The sequence below is a fragment of the Diabrotica undecimpunctata genome, chromosome 3 (assembly GCF_040954645.1).
Source record: "Diabrotica undecimpunctata isolate CICGRU chromosome 3, icDiaUnde3, whole genome shotgun sequence".
Taxonomy (NCBI): domain Eukaryota; kingdom Metazoa; phylum Arthropoda; class Insecta; order Coleoptera; family Chrysomelidae; genus Diabrotica; species Diabrotica undecimpunctata.
In genome coordinates this window covers 34,897,840-34,908,980 of record NC_092805.1, presented here as the reverse complement: position 1 = coordinate 34,908,980, position 11,141 = coordinate 34,897,840, and the positions used below count along the sequence as shown (strand labels likewise).

Here is an 11,141-nt window from a genome sequence, read left to right as displayed (position 1 = left end):
AACATTTATATTTCTTGTTACTGATATCTGATCACATTTTCTGTACGTTTTTTTCGATATAATTTAAAATTTCCCGCAAACTAACCAAAAAATAATAACCCATCACTTAACAAAACAACACACCTCAAAAAACCGACATCTACTTCTGGTTTTCCCTCACCCATCACCTCTTGCTAATAACTCGTAAAAAAGCTTCACCTGTCTCAAAACAATTAAGCTAAATGGACCGGTTTCTGTGGAAATAGTGAAATTCGCTTTTCTGCTCTAAAAATAAACACACGAGGAGAGGAGGTATCAAGAATCGAGACTCGTATTTTCATTTTCATACTATGTAACTTCAATCGCGGACACCGGTTCAATTTTTTTAAGTACTTTTATTCGATTGGTGATACCGGGTCAGACCTTCATCTGTGTGAGTTTTTTGTGTTTATGAATGAGACTGAACCATTAAAGGGATAAATTAAAGACATTTTACGAAATGAAGTGGTAAGTTCATTTAAAGTTTGTAAAAAATAATTGTTTTTAAGATTAAGCGCTTATAAATATTTTTAATCAAAATATAAATTTTTGAAAAACATCAATTTTAAAATGAAGAAATTAATACATTTTTAGATTTTAAAAGTTTTTCATCAAATAAATATTTTACAAGTTTAAGACATTTATAATAAATTGTTTTTGTTATATTATTTTTGTATTTAAATGACGGAAAGTTAAGTTGTAAAATAATATTAAAGGATTATGTAAATTATACAATACAACAGAAATACTCAAAGAAAAATGTTCAAAATGCAACAGGTGTTTGGATTTCCTAGTCTTAAGTATATCTACATTGTATTCCTGCTTTTTTTCTGTTCTTCCCATTTTCTTTTTTTTTTAACTAATTAAGTTTATATTTTATATTATATGAGTCCCTCCGAAGCACAGGTCTAATTGTAAACTGTTTTAAGATAAAAGCAAATAAAGAATTGAGCTATTTTTTTTACTTATTAAAGAAATAATGCATCTAATACTATGCTTCACCAGCACTTGATATTTAACATAATCTGCTGCTTTCATATCCTAGGTATTCCCAATGGTGAACCTTAGAATCTAATAAGTAATAATTGAGGCTATAAGAGCAAGAGTAGTCTAACCCCAAATGTTAATTAATGGATTTACATGAACCAAGAATATATGCGTTTTTTTGAAATTTTATAAAATTAAAATATGATGCCAAAAGGTAGTCATTGTTTACAAATCATTAACTAGTAAAAAAAACTCTAAGATCGTGCAGTATATTTAACAAAAATATAAAGAGTTTACCTTTTTGTGTGGATTAAACCCATTTTGCATCAGAGCGCTCTTAAAAATTTTGATAGGAATGTGGATTAGACCTAGAGTACAGTACCATTGAACAATATCAATGTTGAATATATGCTTTAATAAAACACAAAGTAACAAAAATACTTAATCTTTCTCGTTAATGAGGAATTAATTTATTATTTATTTATTATAATTAATTTGCTAATTAAGCGAATCTTATTGTTCTGGTGCTTGTGTAAATCCATAATGTATTGGAGGTATAAATGAAAGTAATTCCAAAATATCTTTTTTTTTTGCTTCGGTTATTGGACGTCCATCGGGATAAAGATAATCTAGCTGAAGTATTTCCCTGGTTGTCCTCTTTTTGATATCTAGTGAGTAAAAGAGAATATATGCATTACTGCTGTATTTGTAGTAAATTGTAAATGGATTTTTATTACAGTAAAATGTGCTTTCTTTCCTGCATGTGCTATTGCCTTTATCCAGTCGTTATTGCACTACACAGTCTAATTTCCACCTTAACACAAACATCTATTCAAAAAAAGTTAGTTAGGTCACTCTGCCAAATATTAAACTTTTACAAAAAAACACAAAACTTGGTTAACTACTCGTCTGTTTCCGATTCCAATATCATCTACTGCCTGCTCATTTGCCCTCAGATTTTTGTAGTATTCATGACAAACCGGAGGAATGTTTGGAAGAAGACTCTGAAGGTGTTTATATGTTAGTTTTTCAATAGGTCTTTTAGCAGGATGGAACTCCATGTAGATGTCTTCTCCTGTTATTTGAAAGAATCTTGTTCTTTTTTTTGAGACGTTAACACAATAACATAATACATCCTCGTTATTAGATTATTTCAAATAAATTTTGAACGGATCATCTGCTTTGAACATTAACCATTACTTTTTCAGTTATTGTACTTTTATCTTTTATATCTTGCTCCCAACTCTGCCTGCAGCTTTGTTGGGTGGATTGAGTAGCTCGAAAGAACTGTTGCCGGTCCCAAGCCCGGATAAAGGAGAAGGGGGTCTACAGCCAAGTTAGCACCCTACTGAAAACGAGAAATATACTTAGCATCGGTAATTGGAACGTAAAGTCTCTAATCACAAGAGAGCAGGAAATTACAAAAGAGTTTGTAGAAAAAAATATAATAATAAAAGGGTCAAATTATGCTAGATGACTATCTGATGATTTACAGTGGTGTTGGGAAAGAAACCAGAGCCAAAGAAGGAGTTGCCCTGTTAGTACACAGAAAATTTTTACACCAAGTACAAGAATGTAAATATATATCTGAAAGAATAGTAAGTGTAAAAGTTAAACTGGATGTCAAACCTCTGAATGTGATAGCAATCTACGCACCAGAGAACACTAGCGGTGCCATCACAAGGGAAAACTTCTACGAACACCTTCAGACTGTAATAAACGAGATCCCTAATGATAAATATATAATTATTATGGGTGATTTTAACGCCCGTATTGGCAGCGATATAGTTCCAGGAATAAAACAGCGATATAACGAAAATATATCAGAAATGGAAACGGAGACCTTCGGACGGACCTCTGCAACATAAACGAAATACGTATTAATAATACATTTTTCGCTCACAAAGAACAATACAAATACACTTTTGAAAACAGTAGAGGGCATTGAAGATCTATGATAGAATATATTGAACTAAGTTTATTAGTCTAATTTATTAACTTTATTTATTATAAAAAATATTCTAACACTTAGTTTATTAAAGTCTTTATTTAATTTATATATACAATATTCTTTAACTTATCACAACTACTTTAATTTATATTATTTATTTACAATATTTATTTCCGCGTTACAATTCGAAACTCGACCCGATTATATTTTCAGACTGCCTCACATAATGAAAATTCCGCTATTTATATCAAACAGCCGTTAGTTCTGGAATCCCTTCAAACCAGGCGGATGTTGACCCTTGAATTGTCTCGAATGAAAGGGAACGCCAGACTGGTTTCTAGCGGGTCGGAGAAAATGCTAGAACAAAAATAACAAAATGTTTACAGGTTTTTAATGTGAATCATATTTATCGTAACAATATTCTGTCGAATAGAGAGTTAGTTACAGCCCTCTCAAATCTTGGATGTAAGAGCACTAACATCAGCAGAAATAAGAAGTGATCATAAATTGGTATTGTGCAAAATCCGAATAAAAACACATATATGTAATAAGAAAACACCAGAATACACCACAAAGATAAAAGTCGAAAGCTTACAGGATAACTCCACAAGATACCTATTCCAAAAAAAAAGCAGAAATACATATCACAGAAAGTAAATAACATTTTAACATTTCTTCAAAATAGGAAGAAAAGAAGCTGGTATAATTTAGATATAAGCGTTTACCAACACCAGAATGGCTTAATCAATAGATTGAATCCAGAAAAAAGGCAAATTCAAGAATAAGAAAAGAATAAAGAATATTTGTTAAAATTAATAGGTAAAAATCAAAATAAAAAGGAATATTACTAAACAGTGAATGACTGAATAAAATCAGATATGCATATGACACCATAGTTTTTGCAGATGATTTACAAACAGTAATGAATCGAATAACTGAGGTCAGTAATAGATATGGAATAGATCTCAACATAACAAAGACTTACTAATCTAAATAGCAAATGGGAACCGAGGCAACATTAAAAACAAAACAGTTCTGCTACATATTTACAGTTCTGCTCTGTATAACGGAGGCATGGACATTAACTGTGGGAATTATGCATCTGCTCCAGGATTTCGAGATGTGGTATTCCACGCGTATTCCACGTATATTCTGGGTTGATCGAGTTACCAATGCGGAAGTCCTGTGTAAAATGGAAAAGAATTTGCCATTCCGATGACGATCAAAATTTTAAAGTTAGGATATCTGGTACACTTAATGGGAAGTCGAAAACCTTACAACCTTCTTAAATTGTTTCCCAAATGAAAGTAAATGTAAAGAGGGATCATGAAGCAGGCGCATTTCCTGGCTGCATTATCTACGGAAATGGTAAACACGACTAAAGCAGTGCATAACTGAGCTGTTCCCCTCTGCGGCAAACAAAGCAAAGATATCCATGACGATCGGCAACATCCGGAACGGATAAGCGCCATAGAAAGAATAAGATAAAAGAATTTTTTATCATTATTTCTTTTTAATTTAAATATTTACATGATGACTATATTTTCACATAATTTAAGAGGGATTTAATTAATTATTCTTACTTTTCAATTATTTAGTAAACAACATAAAAATATGATTATAGGAAATAAACCTCTAGAAGATTAAATAGTAAAAATTAAAAAGACATTGGTATTTTAAACTATGAAAATAAAAGAATGTGAACTAATTTTCATAAACATCAATAATTACACCATATTATATTCTACTATTTGGCTTAATTTGGCCCATTTATCTGCACGTTTTAATTGGCGTAATAAATAAATTACACCAATAAGGGTAATTAAACTGTTGTTATTCACGTTTTGAGCACCACATAATGTGTATAATAGATACATGATATAAATAGTTACATTATGTTCTGGCCAGCGATTTAAACAAAAAAACATGGTATGAGAGGATGAGAACATTATTCTTTTTTATCTTTCATTAAATATAGGAACAAAAAAAGAAGCCAAAGTAGATATTCGAAATAATGTTATTAATTTTTGAGTCGAGGTATTTTCCTGTAAGACTTTTATCAGATGGCCGTAGTGAAGTTTATAGAAAGCTTTATTATAATATCGGGCATAAATATATATCGTGATTCATGTTTATGCATGTCTGGGACATAACATTAAGTGCAATAATGCTTCATGGGTGTCTAGATAATTTCAAAATTCAAATTGAGTTCCTTTGATTTCCCGTTCTAACTTTCTGTATATCACTTTATGCATGTAGAACTTTCAGCGTACGTCTGCTAGGTTTATACTACGTTAATATGGACAGTGTTTAGGATTTCTTTTCTTTGTCATTCTCGTGGTATGATTTCTGATTTATAAATGCTGTTGAACAAATCTACAAATACACGAATCTGCTGTTCTTCATCATTTTAAGAATTTCGGCTGGTAATTTGTTCGGAGCTGGTGCTTTTCTGTTTCTTCTATATCTACTATTATTTCGCCGCCTATGTCGTACAGTGTATTGGGTCTATTCCGCTTTTGTAGTCCTTCTATTTATTTACCCTTTTTATTTTTCTTCTTCTTCCTTTACATAATCAATTTTGCTGGTCCATTGGAGGGTTGTTGTCTGTTTGGAAGATTATCACTCCAACTCTTGCGCGGTCGGCCGATACTTGCGAGGAAATAAAATATTTTAATTCGCTATATATATTAAGGGATTCTACAGTATTCACTGCCTTCCCTCGCTCAACCGTTTCCATCTCTCTCTGTTGTCCTATTCTCCATCGTTTAGGCCTCTCTTATTCATGGCGTCGTCTACTTCGTTCCTCCAGGATTTTCGGGGTCGTCCTCTTTTCCTCCTTCCTATGGGGCTCCATTCGGTTATTCTCTTTATCCATCTGCTGTCGCTAGTTCTTCTTACATGTCCATACCACTTTAGTCTTATGTATGTCTGTTTCTATTGATGTTCTTTGCTTTATTTCGTCATTACTTCTCCTATCCATTCTTGTTACTCTGCAGCATCTTCGCAGGCATTCCATCTCTGTTGCTACTACATATCTTACTGCTGTTTTTCTTGTTTATGATCCAATTTTCAGCCCCATATGTAGTCCCATACTTCGCACTAATGTTTTATAAATCTGTGTTTTTATCTTCATATTTAGGTGTCTATCCCACCATACTGAGTTAAGTTGTCGGATTGCTGTTCTTGTTTGTCCTAATCTTTGTTCAATTTCTTCCTCTGTTGTTGCCTTTTTCGTCATTATAAACCCCAAGTATTTGAATTTATCCTTTCCTTTGATTGTTACATTGTCATCAATCTATAGATCTTCTATGTCTTTTTTCTTCTTCTTCACTTAATTCGCTAACCATTCTTTTATTTTATGTATTCTACAGGAATTTTGTGGTTTTTTATTGAAAATTTCCTAATGGTATGTGGCACTATCCAAAACTATATCAGATGGTTCATGTAAACTTGGAAGCAGTTTTTCTTTCAACCATTTCAAAAACATCTTCGTATTCATGTTATCGTGATAATCAGCCCATTTTGATTTTGACAAAAACACAAGATCCGCTCCATCAATAAAACCATATTTTCCACCCACATGCATTATCTTTTTATTGTGCCGTCTTCTAACGAAGGTTGGCGATCACTTCTTTAACCGCTTCCCTATCTTTTGCAACGTGAAATATCTGTCCAACACTGAGGTTAGTCCAATCTTTAATATTCCTCAGCCAAGATTTCTTCTTCCTTTATAAGCCTTTTTCCTCTACTCTTCCTTGCATGATGACGTATAGTAGAGAGTATTTATTGTTTCGAAGTGTCTTGCCCAGATACGATGTTGCAGGCAATATAATATGTTTCCCTCAGTATCTGTCTATTTTATGGATTTTATACTCTCGTCCTGCCAAATACATTTTATTTCACCTTTAGCAAAACTCTTGTCTAGACTATATTCGCTATACACTATATTTGACTATATTCGCTTCATCTAGACCTGGAGATACGCAAGGACCAATGTTTAGTCAACGCAGAATAAAAACTTCCCCAAACCTCCTTAACTCACCTGAACTCGTTTTGGACACAATGAAAAGGAGTTTATGCTTCGATATGTAACGATTAATTTATCCACTATTTCACTTGAGAGTCTAATCTATGGTCAGCTCAGTGGGCAGCAGCATAAGAGAGACGTCCAAAGCAAACAAACATGCTGGAAGATCCATGTTTTTGGATACGCTAGGTATCTTGTTCATCGATTACCTTAAGAAACAAAGAACCACCAATAGTAAATCATATAGCTTATTGGCGCATTTGAAGAAAAAATTAGCACAAATAAAGAGAAAGCAGTGACTTATGGCTATTTGCAGACATCGAAATATCCAGTAAAAGAGATTTGGATCAAATGAGGTTATTTTGGAAATTACATCGTATTTAGAGGACGAATTTTCTAAAAAAAAAGGTAAAATATACATTTAATCGGTACGAGTATTAGATTACCTCATTACAGCATCAAAACATTGTATAAACTTCCATTTTTTAAACAAATATTAAATATCCTAGAAGCATGGTTTATTCAACTTAAAATACGATATGTTTGTACTATATTTTACTACTTTACGATTATTTTGAAGTCGCTGTCGATATAGCGTAAATACGGCTAATAAATTGGGTATTTATACTTTTACTCACACCTTTTAATACGCTAAATACTCGATGACTCATTGTTTCTGGCTAGACTTGAGGTCAGACATTAATCTATGTTCACGTTCGGTGCTGAACGCCGAAAAATGATTGATCTTTTAGTTCTGTGAATTGTTGGAACAGATCTTTCATGCGCAGAATTGGAAAATAAATCGAAAATTAATTAGTTTAGAAAACTTATTAAAATAATTTATGTGGTAATAGGCTATTGACTATGTCAAAAAATATGGGTAAAAGGAACTAAGGCGATCAAGAATATTTATTGTTTCGTTTGCTTAATTAACCTCTAAAAATAATTGAAGAGTGTGCAATCAAATAAAGCCTTGCGTTTTTGTTATCAGGATAAATGTGTCCACTTTTTTTCCTGTAACTTACAAACCATGCATTTTTAGTAAAGATTTTATGCAACATTTTTTATAGAGAATTAAATTTCCTATCGAAATGACAATTTTAGTCCAAAATATTTTTTAATCGCTAATTTTCGATTTTTTTTTTAAATTTTTGACTATAATCTTTTTCTGAGCATATTGAAAATGTCCTGGTTAGTAACGTGGTCGGTATAGGATATTAATAAAGCATGCATAAATATCGCAATTCACATCTCTACATCGTTGAAACAGCACTTGTATACTAAAGAGAGCCTCTCTCTTTAGCATATATAGTCTTTATATCCCTTGATGTATGATTTTTAGAAATAACTTTAAAACGTGGCTCATTACGCTGATGGTCCATAAATCATTGCAGGATAAAAATTTTGTTTTCTTTGGTACAGCAATACATGTTGACTTCAGCCATGATCTTGGTATTAATCCATTTAAATATATGTCATTAAATATTTTTGTTAGTCGTTGAGTACTGTTGGTGTTAAATAGCTTTATGAGCATTACAGATAAAATCGAGGAAAAAGCGAACATGGTAGATGAACAACAAGGCTTCTGGAAGAACCGCAGCACAATAGACGCAATTTTTATTATCAGAAAAATAATAGAGAAGTCTATTGAATATGGAAAACCAGCATACATGTGCTTTGTAGATTTAAAAAGTGCTTTTGACAGGGTGAAGCGAAATGAAATCTTAAATTTATTACAAGCTGAACAAATAGACCATCAGATAATAAGGACAATTAATGAAATTAACAAGAACAACAAGACCAGAGTTATAATGCCAAAAGGGGAAACAGAATGCATAAAACTAAAAGGAGGAATCCGCCAAGGAGACTCGCTCAGCCCATTGTTATTCAATATGGTGATGAATCAAATAATTCACGAAGTAAGAAAACGACACGGATACCACACGTGAGAGCATAAAATCACGATACTATGCTATGCCGATGATGCAGTACTAATTGCTGATAACGAAGATGACCTACAAAGGCAGTTCCACACCTTCAATATCACAGCAAACAAACTTAATATGAGAATATCAGTAGAAAAAACTAAATGTATAGTGATCAGTAAAGAGCCGCGTAGATGCAAACTAGAAATAGACGGCAAAATTGTAGAACAAGTAACGAAATTCAATTACCTAGGAGTAGAGATCACTAGTGACAGGGATATAAGAACCACAAGGCAAGCATCAAAAGCGGCAAGATTAAGTGGTTGCCTCCGAGAAACCATATGGAGAAACAAATATCTGACCACGGAAAGCAAAATGAAAGTATACAAGACAAGAAATGGACTGGTCTAACGTCAACTGATCTATTTCGAGCTGCAGTGAATAAATAAGTTGGGTCAATGTGGTTGTCAACATCATAATAAGATAAATAACTTTAGAAGAAGATTTAACAAGGATTTGAAGAGTGAAAGAAAGTACTCATTTACAAACAGATTTTAAAAGCAAAGTGGACTTATGAGCCTACAATTGTAGAGCTGTACCAAAAAATTAATTATATACACCTATAAACACTCCAGGACCGAATACTAAGAAATATTGTAGGGGCTTCTTGATATGTTTGGAATAACGATTTACATAGAGACATTCAAGTCGAATCTACACCAAATAAAATTAAGAAAATTGGTAGAAGGCATAGAGAGAGGCTCCGCAAGTATCCTACCAATGATATGCTCCAGTCTGATGGATGCACATCATGCGAAAATTGTTTAACTTAACCACTACCGGACTTTTCAGGGCAGCAGTCAACAAAGTCAGAATAGCCATGTTAGTGTCCAACATCCGTAACGGATAGCCACCATAAGAAGAAGGTTTTCTTCACGGTCCTAACTTTTTTCTCTCCCATTTCTAACAATTTTCTCTCTAAGGTCCTTTTCTGCTTCGTCTAACCATCTCTTGCTTAGTCGACCTACTCTTCTTTTGTCACCCATCTCTGTATTTATTAATATTTTTTGTCTATTCTTTCCATCTCCTAACTTAATCATATCAATCTTGATGCTATTATTACTTCTGATATCGCAGGCGATTTAAAAAGACTCATAATCTCTGCATTGGTTCTTCTTCTCTATACCTCCCCCTCTTTAATACCTGTAAAAATTCTTCTCAATATTTTCCTTCTTCATATATTTATTTTTTCTTCTTGTGTTTGGTTTAGCACCCATGTTTCGCTTGCATAGAGGACTGTCGTTTGCATAGAGAACTAGTCAAAACTGTTTTGTATATATGTATTTTGGCTCATCTCGACACATTTTTAGATTTAAGGATTTTGTGTAAAACTCATGCCTTAAAATTTCCTTTTTGTATTCTTGCGTCCAGTTTACAGTCATCATCTCTATTTCACTCTCATGTGTGTTAGTTCCCAGGTAAGTGAAATTCTCAAGTTGTTCTAATTCTAGGGCGTTGTTTGCATTCTCGTTGATCTTGAAGATTACTTTTTCTCTTAATCTTGTTTGAGGTACTGTAAATTTCAGTTTCTTTGTTTTTGTTTTATTAATGATACGGTTGAGTTTTTCTGCTGAGGTTTGCAATACACTGCATACGTCCCTCAATACATCTGCAGATCTAGCCAGAATCGCAATATCATCCGCATAAGCTGTTCTTGTTTAAATTACTTTCTGAACACAGAAGAGGGTTGTAGACAGAGGGTCTCCTTACTTTAAACCTTGTTTAGCTTCGAAACTGTCTGACGACTTTGCTTAGTGTTTTTAAATCTTTTAATTAATTCAGTAATTTTTGTTGATTTACTGAATCATAAGCTTGTTTGAAATCGAAAAAAAAAGCGTTTGAATAAGCACATGGTCTATTTGATTGGTATATTTAATTAGCGCATGCACATTCAGGATACATATAAAATGTTCTCTGGCTTTTAATTTAAGGTAAGGTAAGGTAAGGTAAGACAATAGTTGGCTCTGTTTTAGGTTTTTTCTTTATATTTTTATTACCTATCTCTTGTTTGTTTATATTCTTTTCCCCTTACCATTCTTTAATTTATATTTATTTTTAATAACCAGTCTTTGGACCATTTTGACCAATAAGTAAAGAAAATAAAAATGTGCCGAGTAAATGTGCACTTTTTTTGAAAAATATAGCCCTACACCATGAAGCGCCTACCATG

The 11,141-nt window shown here is 32.7% G+C and overlaps 1 protein-coding gene across 2 annotated transcripts in view; it reads left to right on the top strand.

Annotated features, from left to right (window-relative positions):
• Positions 1-341: 341 nt before the first annotated feature.
• Positions 342-11,141, top strand: part of Asator (tau-tubulin kinase asator) — a 163,409-nt gene continuing 152,609 nt past the window's right edge. For both annotated transcript variants that reach the window (XM_072525681.1, XM_072525680.1), the window contains exon 1: positions 342-486. In XM_072525681.1, coding sequence (XP_072381782.1) covers positions 479-486 — 8 coding nt within the window. In that variant the 5' untranslated portion in view covers positions 342-478. The remainder of the gene's footprint in view (positions 487-11,141) is intronic.